This window comes from Mya arenaria, chromosome 13 (genome assembly GCF_026914265.1).
Source record: "Mya arenaria isolate MELC-2E11 chromosome 13, ASM2691426v1".
Taxonomy (NCBI): domain Eukaryota; kingdom Metazoa; phylum Mollusca; class Bivalvia; order Myida; family Myidae; genus Mya; species Mya arenaria.
The window spans coordinates 36,868,587-36,888,098 of record NC_069134.1 but is presented as its reverse complement, the minus strand read 5'-3'; the positions used below and the strand labels follow the sequence as shown (position 1 = coordinate 36,888,098).

At 37.6% G+C, this 19,512-nt stretch overlaps 1 protein-coding gene and 1 long non-coding RNA gene across 2 annotated transcripts; one reads left to right on the top strand and one right to left on the bottom strand.

The window, feature by feature from the left end:
- Positions 1 to 1,025: 1,025 nt before the first annotated feature.
- Positions 1,026 to 9,016, bottom strand: LOC128213930 (uncharacterized). Its single transcript, XM_052920048.1, has 3 exons — positions 8,966 to 9,016; positions 7,824 to 8,718; positions 1,026 to 3,420 (listed from the first exon to the last, which is right to left on the bottom strand). Exons 2-3 carry the CDS (start codon positions 8,716 to 8,718, stop codon positions 2,600 to 2,602), a joined length of 1,716 nt encoding a protein of 571 aa, XP_052776008.1. The 5' UTR covers positions 8,966 to 9,016; the 3' UTR covers positions 1,026 to 2,599.
- A 4,064-nt stretch (positions 9,017 to 13,080) lies between these two features.
- On the top strand, positions 13,081 to 19,180 carry LOC128213932 (uncharacterized). Its single transcript, XR_008257833.1, has 4 exons — positions 13,081 to 13,111; positions 18,131 to 18,222; positions 18,513 to 18,584; positions 19,054 to 19,180. It is a non-coding gene; the product is annotated as an uncharacterized LOC128213932 (long non-coding RNA).
- The last annotated feature ends 332 nt before the right edge of the window (positions 19,181 to 19,512 follow it).

Sequence of the window (19,512 nt, the reverse complement as noted above, 5' to 3'; positions counted from 1 at the left end):
AAGCCCCTAAATGATCGTAAATGCACTGTTTGTTCTTTATTAGAAGATGAATACTACTTTCTTCTAGAGTGCACATTGTTTTATGAACTAAGAATGAGATTTATACCTAGGTATTATAGACAATATCCTAGTATGTATAAATTAATTGCGTTGATCAAGACAGAAATTGAAATATCTTTAAAAAATCTGAGTATGTTTATACAAGGCTTTCGAACTTATTGAGAAATATTGCATTATATCCAACATAAGTATGTGTGTTATATGTGGATATGTATGTGTTTATAATTGTTTATATGTATATGAATATAAAAATATAATCATATATACCAAATATATACCATTCATTGTATTGTTATAATTTTGATTATTGTAAGTTTTCGAATGTTATATGTTGTTTGTAGTGCACGAAACTGCATATATATATATATATATATATATATATATATATATATATATATATATATATATATATATATATATATATATATATATATATACACACACTTATACACACAATATACACTTTTATTTTTTAATGGAAAAACAGGCAGAACTCTCGAGTTACTCGGACAATTGATTCACTCCATGATGGAACTTGCCTGGAACTTGCACACAAATGCTGTGACTGAGTTGCATCATAATTGAATAATAATTATAACTTAAGTAGCTGTGTGCATGATATATACACCTACTATTTTTAATGTAAAAGGGGCATAACTCTGGATAAACTAGGGCGAATAACCCCAAGATCAAACTTCACCGAAACCTGAAACCCACAAACAAGCACTGTGACAGAGTGGCTCATAACTGGATAATAATTATATAGGTTTTGAAAATAATGCAGTTGAACTTAGTTGATATATGACTTGTAAATAGCTCATTGAAATTGAAACAGTCAAAAAGGTTTATCACCGCATGTTAAATACATACATGCAAATAATAGAAAGCTGGTTGGGTTTTGTTGCAGATTATAATCAAATTTCAAAAATTAATAATTTAGATACATAAACCCATAAGAAGATGGCTAAAAATTAAATTCATTTATTAGTTAAAGGTTAATACAGAAATCAAGTCGCACAATACTACAAAATTGTTGTGAAAGTAATTACAGCCAAGAATCCCTTGTAAGGAATATACGGTTATTTTCATTATAAGTCTAAATTAAGACAGGTTACATACATTGTCAATAACAATACAATAACATTCAGTAGGCAAACGTCCAAAGAAGATAAACTGAGATCTAAAGACATGTTTGTCATTTTTAAGAGATTTTTCATTTGTACTATTCCTATGGAATATTCACGCGGAAATTTCCATTTAAAATATTCTTCATAGTAACTTTGCAATGGTTTGCATAAACGTAAAATGTAGTCCTATTTTATGCATGTCAAGGTTTAACACATTTAAAATTATTCTAATATATGATTTGAATAAGAACATTCATCCAAAATCCTGTAACTTAGTTCATTATTGTACTGATCGTTTTATAATTAAGTAATTGTCTCTGCAAGTAATTATGCTATTCTATATTTCACTATAAAAGGGGCATGACTATCAGCTACTGAGGCGATTCACCCAATAACAGAACCTGACAGAGACAGCAAGCCCATAACCAATGAGAGTTACTGGTGTGATTCTCCCCAAGACAGTATGCCCATAACCAATGAGAGTTACTGGAGCGATTTACGCCGAGACATAATGCCCACAAACACAGTCACCAAGTTCCATCATGATCGGACAATACAAGTTAGTAATTTCCTGTCGGATGCTTAAAATACCAATTTCCTATTGATATAGAGGAATAACTCCGGATCTATTGACATGTTTAACTCCACGATGGAACTTGACGGAGACTTGCCCACAAATGCTGTAACCGAGTTTCATCATTATTGGATAGTAAAAAACTTAACTTACTTCCTTCATAATATATAAACATATTATTGTTTAATGTTAAAGGGGCATAACTCTGAAATTACTGACATGATTCACTTCACAATTGAACTTGACTGAGACTTGCCCACCGTTGAAATGCTGACTGAGTTTCATTAACATATGATAATGAAAACCTACTAAATTTCTCTTTACTGAAAGTCAAACACCTTATTTTAACTTCAAACCCATAAAAAGTATACATCTGTTTAAATAATTATTTTTATATAAGTTAATGATCATTTTGTAAAATCAAAGATCTATATAAATAACATAAAAAAACAAAAGTAGTAAACACCAAAATATAATTGAATGAGTGTTTAATAGTAATACAATATTTACACAAATTCGTTATCCTAGTGTTTTGCAAAATAAAACTGCAAAATAAGCTTAATATTTATTAGATACATGACTGTCATAAAGCATCAATGGCTTTTCATACTAATTACAAAACTTCTGAGACTGATACAACATTATTTTAGTATTTCCATTCTTGATTTATATAATTAGCAATGTTCATTCAGTTTGATAGAACTCGGTTACAACGAATAAATAAGCGTATGTTGAACATTAAATATGATTGCTATTACTATTCACTTGCTCAAAAAGCATTGAATACATGGTAATTTCCGCCAAAGAGAGCAAAATCACGACTGATAAAGAAAAGGTGTCACTTTGCATTAAAGACCTTCAGTGAGTCATTACTGCCCATTCCGACAACTATGGCACGTGTGTGAGGACAGAAGGACACGGAGCAGGGCTTGGTCAGTCCGTTCTTCTTTCCCAGTATTTCCGCCATCTTGCCGTCCCTCTCCGTTAGCAGCATCACGTTGTGGTTGGCATATCCACACACGAGCAGCTGGCCGGGCCCTACCTTCACCACGGCCCCGGGATTGGTGAGCCGAATATCTTGGTACTCCCGCAGGACCTTTCCGTCAAGGGTCAGCTGGAGGACGGTGTGGGCACGGTAGTCAGACACGTACAGAGTCGGTGGTGTTGAAGCTGACACAGTCAGGTAACATGGTGCTTTGAAAAGTTGTCTTCTATCATCTGTTTGGAATGTACTTATGATATGCCCATCCAATGTCATCACTTCAACACGCGGGGTTTGTGTATACGAAACGTATAATCTATTGTTGTTAAACGCAATACCAAAACACACAGATGATACTTTAATATTCTTTCCAAACGATAACTGTCCTCCCTTTATAGACAGCAGCTGAATAATAACAGGCTGGATAGTGACGGCGGCCTGATCATCATGAAACACACACACGCCCCATGGCTGGCCTGGTAGCTGGAGGCGGGACGTGACGGTGCAGGTGCTGATGTCTACCAGTTTGACACAGTTGTTACCGAAGTCAGCCAGGAGGAAGAGACCAGGCGAGATCAGGGCTGAGCCCGTGATCCCGCAGGTGCCCAGGTCCTCAGATGTTCTGACCAGGATATCCGCCTCCTTCCACGTCACAGTAGCGAGGTCAGGAACTGGAACTAAAAATAATAAGGACTACATGTATATCTTTAGTCACTTTGATCTTATAAATGTAAGTGTAAGTACTTGTATAAAGTCACAACTTCAATAGCCAGTTTGTTTAAGGTAAACTTACACGACAGACACCACGGAATAAACAGTAATTTTAAATACATGTTATGATGAGGGTTTCGACTTAGAAACATGTTTGCTTCAACAATTTTCGTGTGCAGACTCAGAATTTAAATATAAAGCGTTAATAAAAATATTTCTGATCAAAAGTACATGAAATGAGTACTTTTTTTCATTGAAAAGGACAAAGAAGTTGTTAAAATCAAATTAATGTGTTAAAAACATGTCAATGTTCCCATCACTATAAATGCCGTATTGTCAGCGAAACACACAATTTATCGAGTACAGTTGTCCTTGTATACATATTCATCAGGCTAATTAAAACACTGTTTTTACATAATTGGACTTCACGTCATAAAGGCATTGACGCAAGCACTCGCACGCTCGCACCTGAACAAACTGGCACCTGCACACACTCCAGCCCGCACACGCACACACTCGCACCTGCACATACTCTCAGGCGCACCTTCGCAAACTCAACCGCACCAGCACACACTCGTACATATTCTCTATCGCACCCGCACACACCCGCACAATCACACCTGCATACACACACACCCGTAACCGACCACACTCTCATTTGCATCCGCACACACTCTCATTCGCAACCGCACGCACTATCACTTGCACCGCACACACTCTCACCAGGGCACACTCTCACTCGCACCTACGCACTATCTCAACCGCACCCGCACACACCCTAACCTTCACTCACTCGAACATGCGCAAATTCTCAACCGAACCCGCAAAACCCTTATCAGCACCTACACATATTTTCACCCGCACACACTCTAACTCGCCCACACACACCCTCACTCGCACTCAACCTAACACGCACCCGCACAGATTCTCGCTCGCACCCGCACACACTCTCACTCGTACACTAACGCACCTGTACACACTCTCTACCCCAACACACTCGACCTCACTCGCACACACCCTCACCCTCAATCGCACCCGCACACATTCTCACTCGCACACGCACACACTCTCACTCGCACACAATCTCACTTGCATCCGTACACACTCGCAGCCGCACACCGATGCTACCGCACCTGCACACACTCTCACCCGCACACACTCTAACCTGCACCCGCACAAACTCTCACCTGCACCCGCACACACTCTAACCCTTACATCCACACGTTCTAGCCCTCAGTTGCACTCATTCTCACTCGCACCTGCACACACTTCTCACTCGCACACACTCTCACTCGCATCCGCACACTCTCAATCGCACCCGCACACACTCGCTACTGCACACCGGTGCACCTGCACACACTCTCACCCGCATCTGCATAAACTCTCAGCCGCATCGAACACACTCTCACCCGTATCCGCATACACTCTCACCCGTACCTGCACACACTCACACCTGCACCCGCACTCACTCAACTCAAACCTGCATACACTCTTACTCAAACCTGCACACACTATCACTTGCACCTGCACACACTCTCACTCGCACACACTCACATCCGTTCCGACAAACACTCAAACCCGCACCCGCATACACTTGCACCTGCCCACACACTAACCCTCACCCGCACGCTCTCATCCGCACACACTCTCACCCGCACCCGCACAAACTCTCACCGGCACCCGCTCACATTCCCAATCGCACCTGCACATACTTTTACCCGCACCCACACACACTCTCATCCTCGCCGCACAAAATCCCATTTGCATATGCACAAACTCTCACCCGCACCTGCACACATTCTCACCCGCAACCGCACACACTCTCATCCTCACCTGCACAAAATCTCACTCGCATCTGCACAAACTCTCACTCGCACCTGCACACATTCTCACTCGCAACCGCACACAATCTCACCCGCACCCGCACACACTCTAAATTAAACATGCATACACTCTCACTTGCACCTGCACGCACTCTTGCTCGCACGCATACACACTAGCACCCGCAAACACCTGCACCGCACACTCTCTCACTCGAACTCGCACTTGCAAACAGTCTTACCCGCATCCGAACACACTCTCAACCTCACCCACACATACTTTCAACCTCACCTACACACACTCTCACTCGCACCTGCATACATTCTCACCCGCTGCCAAACACACTCTCATCCGCAACCGCACTCACTCTCATCCGCACCTGCACTAACTCTCACTTGTACCCGCCCATCCCCTTACTCGCACCCGCTCACACTCGCACCCACTCTACTCTCACTCGCACACTCTTTCACGCGCAACCGCTCACACTCTCACTCGCACCCGCACACACTCTCATCTGCATACACTCATACCAGGGCAAATTCTCACCCGCACCCGCACACACTCTCACCCGCAACCGCACACACTCTCCCCCGTGGCCGCACACACTCTCACCCGCACCCGCACACATTCTCAACCCCCCACACACTAACTCAAACCTGCACACACTCTCAGGTGCACCTGCATACACTCTCATTCGCATACATTCACACCCGCACCTACACACATTCTCATCCGCAACCGGACAAACTCTCACCCACACCCACAAACATTCTTATCCGCCCTCGCTCACACTCTCACCCGCACCCACTCTCACCGTCACCCGCAAACACTCTCACGCACATGCACTCACTGTTACCTACACAAAATCACTCGCACACACACACACACACACACTCGCACCTTCACAATCTCACTCGCACTCGCTACTGCACACCGTCGCACCTGCATACACTCTCACCTGAACCCACTCTCACCCGCACCCCCAAAACCTCTCACCAGCAACCACACACACTCTTCCCCGTGACCGCACACACTCTCGTCTTCACCCGCACACACTCTCACCCAAAAACACTCTTAACTCAAGTGCACCTCTACAAACTATCACTCGCTAAACTCTCACTCGCACCTACACACATTCCTACCCGCAACCGCACACACTCGCACCAACACACTCTCACCTGCACCCGCACACACTCTCACCCGCACACACTCTCATCCGCACCACACACACTCTCACCCGCACACACTCTCACCTGCACCCGCACACACTCTCACCTGCACCCGGACAAACTCTCACCTGCAGACACTCACCCGCTCACACGCACACACTCTCACCCGCACACACTCTCATCTTCACCCGCACGCACTCTCATACGCACCTGCTCACACTCTCACATGCACCTGCACACACACATACACAAGCACTCTCGCACACGCGCGCGCGCACACACACGTATCCGCTCACGCAAACACTCATCCCCCACACATGCACCCACGCACGTGCGTCCGTGCACACACACACAGGCACGCACGCACGCACGCACGCACGCACGCACACACACACACGCACACACACACACACACGCGCGCACCGACGCAGGCACGCACACACATACACTAATTGGATATATTGTGAACAACAGGTTAGTTTTTATCAACAAAATTACACTTTTAATGATGTCAAATGCATCTATGGTAATAACGTTGTAGTCGTATGATATTCAACTTAAAATCTTCTCTGTTAAATCAATCAAATGTTTAAGCATGTCAAGATGCTTGTTTATTGAGTTAAATGAGTGCTGATCTTTAAAAGTATTAACAAGTATTATTTTTAATACCATCCTAAAGCACTATTTGCTATTTTAAACCACGTTTTGTGACGAGATTTACCTCGGGGACAGTTTTGCTACCGTGGCCAGATTTACCTCAGGTGCAAATATGTGCATATAAACGCTAAATCCCATGTCTGGAGGTTGAACAATTTTGTCCCCTGTCATATAATGCAAATACTAATTTGTCCCCAGTCGTATTTCTATTTTGGTAAGGGCGGTAAAGATTCAACATTACAAAAGATATTGATTTTCTCAATAGCCATAAAAAGGGTCCAAAACTTACCCCATGGACAAATTTGGATATATAAACGCATCCCTTCAATGAAAACGGTGATAATTGTCTTTTAAATAGTATTTCGAACTGAAACTTAGTACTCAATGGTGCTACAGACAATAAGCACGTATTAAGCAAGTTCAATTACTGTTATAATTAACGAGTTATAGCGAATGGGGAAAAACAGACGAGCGTTGTTGTTCGTTCAAAGGCCCTCTTTTGTTTATTTACAGTGTACTTGAAACTAGACTGGTTTACCCAATTGACCAGTAGATATTTAATGTAGATCAATAAGCTTGTAATAAAACATTAAACCAAAGTATGAAACTGTATTTCATAATTTTAGCAATTACCTTTTATGACCATTCTTAACAAGAACACAACATACTACACTAAGTCTAACTTATTGGGAGATAGTAATAATTAAGCATACTATTCCTACCAAGCTCTCCTGCCATGTTCAGTGTTCCAAGGCCCATTTTCGATCCCAGCAGCCGTATCGTGTCCGCGTCTTCAACAAATCGATACTTCCGGGCCTTCATCCTACCAGCCATCTTTTCCATCTTGTTATGAATCTCCCGTAGTTCCTTCTGAGCTCTCCTTGCCGTCACGTACCGCTGGTTCACCGAGTCGGTACCGGAAGTCAGTTCTGTCCTAGTGGCCACAAGTCCGCATTTTGCCAACTCACAATCAGTCTTCAGTTCAGTCAGCGCGCTTTCTTCATTGGTCTTCATTTCCTGGATATTGCCGAGCAACTCCTTCTCGCGTCGGTCCAGGTAGGTATTGATTTCTGCACGGAACTTTCTCAGTCTGTCGATCTCATCCTTAGACTGGTGTTCGACCTCGTCAAAAAGCTTCTTTACTTTACTTATGTACCCAGATAGAAGATCTTCCGCTCGTTTAATAGATGGTTCCAGCTCCCTGAATTCCCTTTCATTGGTGAAATCCTTAGACACATCAGCAATGTAGTCGACTTTGCACGTGCGATGACCGATGACTACACAGTCACCACAACCAAGGTCGCTGTGGGTCGGACAGTAAAACTTGATCATCTCATTCGGATGTGTTTTACAATATTCAGTTACACCGATGTCAGACTGCTTAGTGGACGGGTAGAAGGACGGCATCTTATCTTTGGACAACATAATGTGGTTTCTGGACACCTTGAATTTCTTATGGGCCTTGATACAGGGATCACACATGTACTCTTGGCAGGTCTGACAGAATCCCTGGGCTACAGAGCGTTTGCCCTCCTCTTCACACGGCTGACAGAAGACAGTTGTGTCATCGGAGCCCTTGTTAAGGTCAGGGTCACGCCTTTTTCCAGATACTTCCATCTATAATTACGAATTAGACAGTTCACGAGATATTAATAAATCAGTAAACCAGCCAAGAGCAGCCAAAACGAATATAACATTTTGTTTGTCTAAAACGGAAGTACATGTAATGACCGAAATCCACATTCAGAAGTCCTTTAATGACGTTTTAAACATGATTTCTTTTAAGAAAACCCCATAGAAGCTAGCAATGGTGTGCCGTTAACTGAATAAAACACACAATTAAAGAAATACAAATTGTATTTACCTTGATGGGCGTTGATCATAAAAACCAATAAGGAAGTAGATTGATGTCCTCCTTAGCGCATGCTCGTTCTTAAAGGCCCATCTACGCTGTAATGTGGGTCGTGCTAAACTGCTGACCGATTAGCTGACCATATAGGAATAGAAGAGATTTGCTGACGAATTGCTGACCATATAAACAAAGAAGGATTTTTATTTTTTAAGTTTTTCTGTTTGTTATGTTTGTTTTCAGTGTTTTAAATGTTATAATGTCATATGAAATAATTAATTGAATTGACGAATATTCTTTTTGTTATTCCAAGAGCGTTTCGTTGCAGATACAGTAGATGTCTTTTTATCAGTAAAAGATAGAAATAAAACTGTCTACATCCAGGCCACACCACGTGGAGGCGCTCTTACCATGGCCTATTTTTTTTTGAGTGAATGAGCTAGTGAGTAGTGATTGATTGAGTGATTGAGTGATTGTGTGAGTGAAAGAGTTATTGATAGTGAGTGATTGATAGTGAGTGATTGATTGAATGAGTGTGCTAGTGAATAAGTGCAAGCGCAATTGCCTGAATAAAAGTCACCTAATATGTGTATAATACATGATAAATGTATCATAGTCCATTTTCAGTAACTTTTCAATATCGAGTTTTCCTATACGTTGGGTCAGCTAAGAAATTGGTCAGTAACTTTTCAATATCGAGTTTTCCTATACGTTACATTGGTCAGCTAATATTTAAGAACTCCTCTCTATCATTGAGTCATAGTTAGCGGCATATAAAATAAGTTAAAAAGACAACTATAAGTTTCAATGTTATTATATAACAAATTTATTAAATATTTAGTGAAAAACCTAACAATGTATCATAGTCCATTTTCCTTATACGTTAATTGGTCAGCTAAGAATTTGGTCAGTAACTTTTCAATATCGAGTTTCCCTATACGTTACATTGGTCAGCTAAGAATTTGGTCAGTAACTTTCCAATATCGGGTTTCCTTATACGCTACATTGGTCAGCTAAGAATTTGGTCAGTAACTTTTCGATATCGGGTTTCCTTATAAGTTACATTGGTCAGCTAAGAAATTGATCAGTAACTTTTCAATATCGAGTTTTCCTATACGTTACATTGGTCAAGCTAATATTTAAGAACTCCTCTCTATCATTGAGTCATAGTTAGCGGCATATAAAATAAGTTAAAAAGACAACTATAAGTTTCAATGTTATTATATAACAAATTTATTAAATATTTAGTCAAAAACTTAACAATGTATCATAGTCCATTTTCCTTATACGTTAATTGGTCAGCTAAGAATTTGGTCAGTAACTTTTCAATATCGAGTTTCCCTATACGTTACATTGGTCAGCTAAGAATTTGGTCGGTAACTTTCCAATATCGAGTTTCCCTATACGTTACATTGGTCAGCTAAGAATTTGGTCAGTAACTTTTCAATATCGGGTTTCCTTATGAGTTACATTGGTCAGCTAAGAAATTGGTCAGTAACTTTTCAATATCGAGTTTTCCTATACGTTACATTGGCCAGCTAAGATTTAAGAGCTCCTCTCTATCATTGAGTAATAGTTAACGGCATATAAAATAAGTTAAAAAGACAGCTATAAGTTTCAATGTTATAATAACAAAATCAATTTGATAATACTTAGTCTGATACAAGTCCGTAACTCGTATTACTTTTTCATTTATCAACAAATATCAGGCCATAAATCGGGTTAAAGGTAAAAGTACTTGTCAATGACATATCGCTTACATAACAATTGGATATTTAGTCAAAAATTAACAATGTATCATAGTCCATTTCCAATATCGGGTTTCCTTATACGCTACATTGGTCAGCTAAGAATTTGGTCAGTAACTTTTTAATATCGGGTTTCCATATATGTTACATTGGTCAGCTAAGAAATTGGTCAGTAACTTTTCAATACCAAGTTTTCCTATACGTTACATTGGTCAGCACTATGCAGTGAACCGTGAAGTTGACTGACCATATAGTCATTTTGGTCAGCTAAGAAATTGGTCAGTATCTTATGAATGATGCATTACTTTGTCATCAATATGCACTGAACCATGAAATAGAGTGACAAAACAACAATTGACCCCGAGGCTCTTGGTGCAAATCGTGACAACTCGATAGTCGCACAGTGTTAGCGTTCTTATCTTTACAAGATTTTAAGGGGCTTCATGGAACATAAGAGTTAATGAATAAATATAAATTAAAAGCGTACACTAGTTTCACCATTAATGCTTTATTTGTTTATATTGTGTGAACATTTCATTATGCTGTATGCACAACGAATCACAATTATTTCCTAAAAAATTAAAGGACTTGTAATTACACATAATATGAGTAAGTCTACTATAATGCCTACATAACAAAATTATTATGTATTTAGTCAAAAACATAACAATATATCATAGTCCATTGTCCTTAAAAGTTACATTGGTCAGCTAGGAATTAAAAGGACTTGTAATTAAACATAATATGAATAAATATAATATAATGCCTACATAACAATATTAAAGGTAAAATATTTGTCAATGACATATTGCTTACATAACTAATTTATTAAGTATTTAGTCAGGAATTGTATCATAGTCCAATTTCCTCATATGTTCCATTGCTCAGCTAAGAATTTGGTCAGTAAATTTTCAATACCAAGTTTTCCAATACATAACATTGGTCAGCACTATGTAGTGAACCGTGAAGTTGACTGACAATATAGAACCAGTACAACTTTCCAATATCGGGTTTCCTTATAATACGTTACATTGGTCAGCTAAGAAATTGTCCAGTAACTTTTCAATACCAAGTTTTCCTATACGTTACATTGGTCAGCACTATGCAATGAACCGTGAAGTTGACTGACCATATAGAAACAACTTTGCATTATCGAGTTTCCCTATACGTTACATTGGTCAGCTAAGAAATTGGTCAGTAACTTTTCAATATCGATTTATCCTATACGCATAATGAGTAAAATAATATAATCTTCTTTCTCACTTACCGACTAATTAGGCACCAACGGATAAAATTCCAAACTTTTATCAAGGAAATCACGAGCTTTAAATCCAGAGTATGAAAACACTGGACACTTGGTTAAATTGCCTTAGTATTTCGCCTGCGAATGTCCAACAATTAAAGCCATAATGAAACTAATAGGAAACACAAAGTCCAGCTAAAAACAATATTTCACTTTATAAAACTATATGAGAACGCAAAACTGCACTAGACAAAATCATTTAAATTTACAAATGGAATCACACTAATTACAGAAAAATAATGAAAAATACGGCAATCTTTCGGAGTATATTTTGCAATGACTATGAAAGTGATGTTCTTGACCAAGAAAATAAAATATATACTTATCAAACTTTACTCATTAGCAACAGTTTGCCTATGATTGACTTATTATTCACAAAATAAGTTAGAACATACAACAGATTAAAGAGAAATAATTTCTTAATTAAAATGACCGATGGCGATTTGGCAAACACCATTCTTTTGATCGTTCTTTGATGTAGTGCAGATAGTTTTTCACAGGTAATGAAGCTAACATTTAAAGCTACATTAACAATTAAAAATATTGCTTTCAAATAATTGTACTGTACATCGTAATTAAAACCGTGATATATTTCACATATTTTCAACAAACCAGTAAAAAACAACTCAATTCATTTCATTGAAATGCAATTCCCCCCCCCCCCCAAAAAAAAAAAAACACACCAAAAATCCGTCTATTCTTACACTATAAGGAGTATATAAAATAAATTTAACATAATATGTCTTGAAAAATCTTAAATATCAAAACTTTTTTTTCATGTGTTTTCCTTCTTTGTCTATATGGTCAGCAATTGGTCAGCAACTCTCTTTTATTTTTATATGGTCAGCTAATCGGTCAGCAGTTTAGTATTGACCCAAAAAGGTGCATTAGGGGGACCGCACTAAATATGAAATAAAATCATTACACGGCTATATATATGAAAAAGTCAATATGTTTTATTTAAATGAGTATATTTTCTGTATGTATCCAAAATATAAATTAATTATTCCGACTAATAAAAAAATCGATATTTTGTTACCTATATTTTCAATTTTATTATTTACTGCGACATCCAAAATGGCGGACAACCAGGCGAATGGGAAACGGATGGTAAACATGATTTTTGTTTTGTTTTATACCAAATAAGTGAAATGCATGTGATACAATTTTGCTATTCTGTGAAATACCTTGTCAGCCCTTAATGCTTTTATGCTATTAGTACTGTATTAAAAGGATGGAGATATAAAAATGATATTTTAAAGTAGATAAGCTGATATCTCGGTTTGGAACTTGGAAAACATGATAATGATCTTACTTGCATATTGGTCTAAAATAATAGACGTGTTATATGGGATACTTCTTATCCCATACTTCAAAACGGGTTTGTTCAAAAACAGGGGTGGGGGGACTCTGAACTGCAGCCTTGCAGGTGCCTGGCTTTATGTATATATCGTTATGTTTTGACAGAAGGCAATGAAAACCACATCAAACTCATAATAATTTGTTGGGTATTTATTTTGTGTACAATATATAATAACATTATCTTGTAATTTTTCTTGTATTGGTGTTATTGTATAGAGGCAATATGCTTTAATCCAGAATCCCGATCGGAAAAACTACCCACTATTGGTAAAAACAATTTGTACATGAAGGATTTGCCATGTATCAAAAATCGTAAAAAAACTGTCAACATATAATTATTTGGACTACTTGCATATAACCATAGTCGAGATATATGTTTAAAAACTAAGTCACTCCAACCACGCATCACTCAATCTATTTAGCAATAATGGAATGCATACCTTAGAATAGATTCAAGATACAAGAATCTTTATTTAAAGTTGGGTATGTGTTAAGAAGGAACATTTGCTCAATGAGTTATTTTCCGACATGAATAACAGACTTTTATAACATATCAATTAGGGCTGTAACGAGTACCGGAGTAATCGCGAGTCAAAGCAAAATATTGACACAAATGCTCGCCAGTGCTGAGATCGCTGGATCGCGATTCAAGTGCAAAATTTGATAAAAGAATAAAAATGATTTAATTCAATTCCAGCAAATATTGTGGCTGTTTAAAAAAAAAATTATAATGCATTGTTTATCCAAAATGTCCGAAATATGTTACACTGACGCAACCATAAGTAAATTCATACAAAGCTAGCATTCAATTCAGTGTGCGGTGTTCGAATGGAGAATGCTTCTTGTCAATGTCTTATGGGAATACAGTGTTTTAGAAAGAATACAAATAAAGAAATAAAAATTCAAAGGGCATTAAAGAAGTTATAAAGAGAAGATCTACACTAATAAAATAAAATGCGAAACTTGTACAACTATCATTTATTTTCGTCTGCAATTCAGTCAACATGGCATCCCCGTCAACAAAAACATCAAATCCAGCGCTATATAGAAATGAACCAGCATCCTATTCTTCTAAAATCTGGAAATATTTCGTGTTTGATGTAAAGGATGACAAAAAAAAGTGAAAACTAAACAAAAATGAAGCTTTTGGTTAACCTTTATTATTCATTTACTTTCAAATTATGTATTGCTTTATAACCAAGTAAATCGTGAATCGATTCGTGGATCGCAAGTCAAAGATCGCGATTCGAATCGGATCGCCTTTTGTCCGTCGATACACAGCCCTAATATCAATAAAATTGAGGCAATCTTACCACCGGGTACAGTGACAAATTGCTAACAGGCATGATAAAGGAAATCCATGTAATACAAAGTTTTACAGCTTAAGAAGTTTGCATGTATACTACTCCTTGATCTACTAGCAGATTTGTAGTAAAAACAAGTCCCTTAAACTTGCCTCGGGATATTTTATGAATGAAAATTCGCCACGTTTCATTGGCTAATAGTACAAAAAGCAGAAATTTATGAATGGTGTAGATACCAATTTATTTCAGATTATGTAGATTTAACTAGTTATGAATAATGGACTTTGTTGAGATAATTTTAATTCGTCCTTTTCAATTCATTTTATACAATGATTACATACATATGTACTTCTGAATCAATATAAATGGAAGGTAAAACTCGAATCATATTCAAGTGTCAAAATGATCGGGAACAACCCAATATTAAACAACATTCAGAATAACAATGAACGAAAATTATTTATAAATTTGTTTAATTGGTTCTCTATGAAATAATATTAAAAAATGACAGTTTTTCATGATACTGAAATATTGTTGTTGTATTAATATGCATAACTCCTGAATTAAGCTATCCACCAATCAGTTGTGATAAGCATTGCAAAAATACGCCCATTCAGGAATCAGTGCTTGTAACAGTCGTTACTAATTCGCTTGTCAACATCCATTGTTTGGTGAAAACTCTCTTACAGGTAAACAATACAATTGTGTAGGAGATGTACTGCTATCAAAACATTGCTAATTGAGATCAGTGCTCTTTGCAAATTAGGGCCCTTTGTTGACAGTTTGCAACTCTCACAATAACTGTCAATTAATATATTTATTTTAGTAGGGCCAATTGTGTACACAGTGGGGATTAGAGGGGCCGTAAATTGTCGTCTTGGAAATGCGCCAGATCTGATACTTGCGTCTGTAAATTGTGTATTTGGTGAATTTTATAAGAAAACAACTTATTTTTTTCAAGTCCTCGAGTAGTGATTTGGTACTCTGGTACTCAGTTGATTGATCAAGTACTCGAGTACTCGTTGCCATCCATATTAATAAGTATTTAAAACAAATCTGTCATGCCTGAATCTTCCTGGCAAACAGCAGGTTACACTTAGCTCTTTATCAGATAACTTGAAATGATAACTACTGACACTTTGAGTTGTTGTTTTTTTTCAAATCCATGAGACGAAATTGAACATGATGTACATATATAAAAACTTATCGTTTCTTTCGTCAAATAGTTTCTCTAAAAATCATGTTTTTGATGATTATTTAGTTTCAATTTTAATCAAAAGTCTTGATTGCACTTAACCCTTTACTTCATGTAAACCTAAGCCATTTCAGGCTGCCAGTTCATGGCTTATCAGTTCATATCAGTACCCCTACTTCATAGGAGATTATTGATATCAATGGAATTTTAACCCTAATGTATTACAAACCTATTTTCTTAGTATTTCTTTTGGTTTAATCAATAAGTCATCAATGTAAAGTTTATAGAGAATTAAATTTCCAATCCAGTCATATAAATTTTATTTTGTTATCTAAATTATTTCCGCATGATATTCATAAACAAACAGAAAAATATGTCAAATTTGATGAAAATTAATTTTTATTACACTTTTATTTATCAAACATAACACGAAATATTATATAAACAACATATCTTTATAATTCATTTAATGCAACCTGAATTGAAACAAAGATGGACAGAATTAAAAAATAGTTCACAACAAAGAAGCACGGTATATTTATATATGATACAGAAGAAAAAAAAAGTTGATCAACAGTCACAGTACGTATAACTTTCGGTTATTTAACACTACAATGAACAAATAAAGTTATTATTCAACTACTAAATGAGGCCTGCATGCTATTGTTTACTAAATTTATATCGTTTATTGCATGTCCATGTATTGTCATTTGGGTTTGATTTTAAAAATCCTCATTGCTCGTATCCTTGTGTGCGTGACGCCGAGGTCTGAATTCTCGACGTCGTACTCAATGTCTCAAACTCATTTTAATTGAAGCCAGAATGTTCCGATTCGTCAGACAAACACTGAAATATAAATGACATTATTCAGGAATGTTGTTTTAAATTGAAGTTAACAAGAGCAGAAATAAGCTCTACATTGCATTCTTGTGTATTCGAAAACACGTGTTTCAACAGCTGATCGATGTTAAATTGGGTCATGTCAAAGTTTAACAATAGGGATAGTCATTATTTTATAACACATTTGTACTTACTTTCAATTTGTAGAAGCAGATGCGCATTTTTATGACCGGATTAGCGAAACAGAAGTGACACATATGTCCCATATAATGATTTATGGCCTTTGTTTATACAAGCCAGATGATTTTTTGTTTATCCAACATGGCCGACATTTTGACACGTTTTCGAACCATGACCTGTGACGTCAGGCGCGTGATCAATAAAATATAGTTGTATTATTGGTAGTTAATTATAACTTGCAGTATTGTGTAAATTTCCACGAGGAAAACGAGACAGGAATGCCCACAAACCTGCGCAGTCAACGTTTTACGCATCTTTGATACCAGTGACCTTATTTTGCGATTTTCCGAAATTCTTTAAATAGTAACATAGTGTTTTTTTTAGTGCATTGTATTTATCGATGTTTATACTTCATGAATATGAATTTATAGCGCATAAACAAGCATCAGGTATGAAAATAAATGCCCCTACATTACGAATACGTAGGATTACGTATCTATGAAGCTATGGATAAAACGTTAAGATCCGTATCTATGAAGCTATGGATAGATAAGTAAAATTGCGTATCTATGAAGTAAAGGGTTAATTGAAATGGCATTATCCATAATGGCAGGTGTAAGAGGGTTTTTTCCAGCACTGTACACATGACCGGAAACACATGTCTTTTATGCAAGAATGACTTATAATAAATCGTGAGCAATTAATGAGCTTAACATTTAAGCAACTTGCTCTCAGAATTAAATGAAAACAATTTTTAGCTGGACTATTAAAAAATAAGGATAGCTAGTCTACACTAGTCAGTGTTAGTGTCCGGGAAATGTTTAAGGGCAAGTTTTTTGCATTTTCCATAAAAACTCCAAAACTGATCATTCAACACAACCATATCAACCTCAATACAGTTGATGGCCCCTGAAAGTGAATGACATTCAAACTTACAATGTAGGTTAAACTTAGGACCATTGCGTCAGGTTAAACTTTTGGGGCAATTCAGGGTCTTCACAAATAATTCCTATACCCTTCATTCAATCGACTTAATACTTTGCATAGTTGTTCCAGGCATCACTGGGTAAAGTTGAGCGCGCAATCCTACGACAGCTCTTGTTGTTGTTGATGACACTTTCACTTTGTCAATAAAGATGTAGGGATCATGTAACTTTTTGCAATAATGTTATTCATATCTGAATGCTCCTGTATATATGATGACTTTATCTGAAAGTTCAAGGAGTTATTTATCATAGTTTTTTTCAGGCACAGATTCAGATCTCTTTGAATTGGACAGCTACATTTATATATCAGTGAGACGAAGGATTACAGCGCTGATGAGGAACATGTAAATGCAGGTAACAGTTTCAGATTTGCATACCAACCAAAAGAGGGATAGGTTTCATATTTAGCATGTAGCTTTATGATATGAAAGCCTTTTAAACAAGCATCCTCCCACACTGCAGTTTAACCTTTAGCCAAGGTCAAGAATAAAGTTAATGTTCCTTAGCTATGAGTCCTAAACTATTTTTGGAATGTTTTTCATTTTTAGCATACAGTATTGTATCTTTATAACAGAAGGCTTGTAAGAAAAGAAACATCCCACATGTCAGTTTGACCATCATCATAAAATAATTAATTGTTTCAGTTGAGGACATGAGAGCTTTGGTGGTGCCTGAAAGAGATGAGTGCAGCAATATAAGTGCAGATTCTACAATAGGTACATGTGTATTAAAATTGCATCAGCTGCCTTTTGTGTTCAATAAAATACAATTGTCTCTGTTTTGGTGTCATAACATCATATGGGGTTGTAAAAGTGTAATCATTTTCTCACTTAGTATATGCAATTAAACTGCTGTAACTCGAAGGGGCAGTTACTTGAGAACTGGATTTGTTGGAGGCTGTTGCTAAGTTCTGATGTCTATTCCTTCTATTTTAATTTTCCTAACATCATCAAATAATCACAACTGGTAGATATCCAAGAGATTTATAGTCAGTTGGCCAAGTGTTAAAACCATGATCAGCTTAAGCATGCTTGTAAACTCACTAATGTTTTGTCCGCTTGCTGTTTGTGACTCTTTTATCTGTCCTGTTCAGGAATCTACATGTACTTCAAAACTGACTGATACATACATGTACATGTAGCAGGGCTAGGTAAAGTTAACTTTGTTACACCTCCATCTTTTCAGTTCCTGTTCCGAAAGTAGAACCAATGTTTTTGAAGCCTGAGGTTCATGATAATCCCCAGGAACACCGTAATTTCAAGGAACATGCCGTCTCACAGGAACATGCCACAGGAACAAGGCATCTCACAGGAACATGCCGTCTCACAGGAACATGCCACAGGAACAAGGCGTCTCACAGGAACATGAAACAGGAACAAGGCGTCTCACAGGAACATGCCGTCTCACAGGAACATGCCATCTCACAGGAACATGCCATCTCACAGGAACATGCCGTCTCACAGGAACATGCCATCTCACAGGAACATGGCGTCTCACAGGAACAAGCCATCTCACAGGAACATGCCATCTCACAGGAACATGCCATCTCACAGGAACATGCCATCTCACAGGAACATGCCATCTCACAGGAACAAGCCATCTCACAGGAACATGCCACAGGAACAAGCCATCTCACAGGAACAT

Bases quoted from the DNA above. Each gene is read 5' to 3' on its own strand.
- LOC128213930 (XM_052920048.1), bottom strand. From the start codon at position 8,718: ATGGAAGTATCTGGAAAAAGGCGTGACCCTGACCTTAACAAGGGCTCC. The intron at 3,421-7,823 runs GTAGGAATAGTA...TATTATTTTTAG, and splicing joins GAACATGGCAGGAGAGCTTG to TTCCAGTTCCTGACCTCGCT.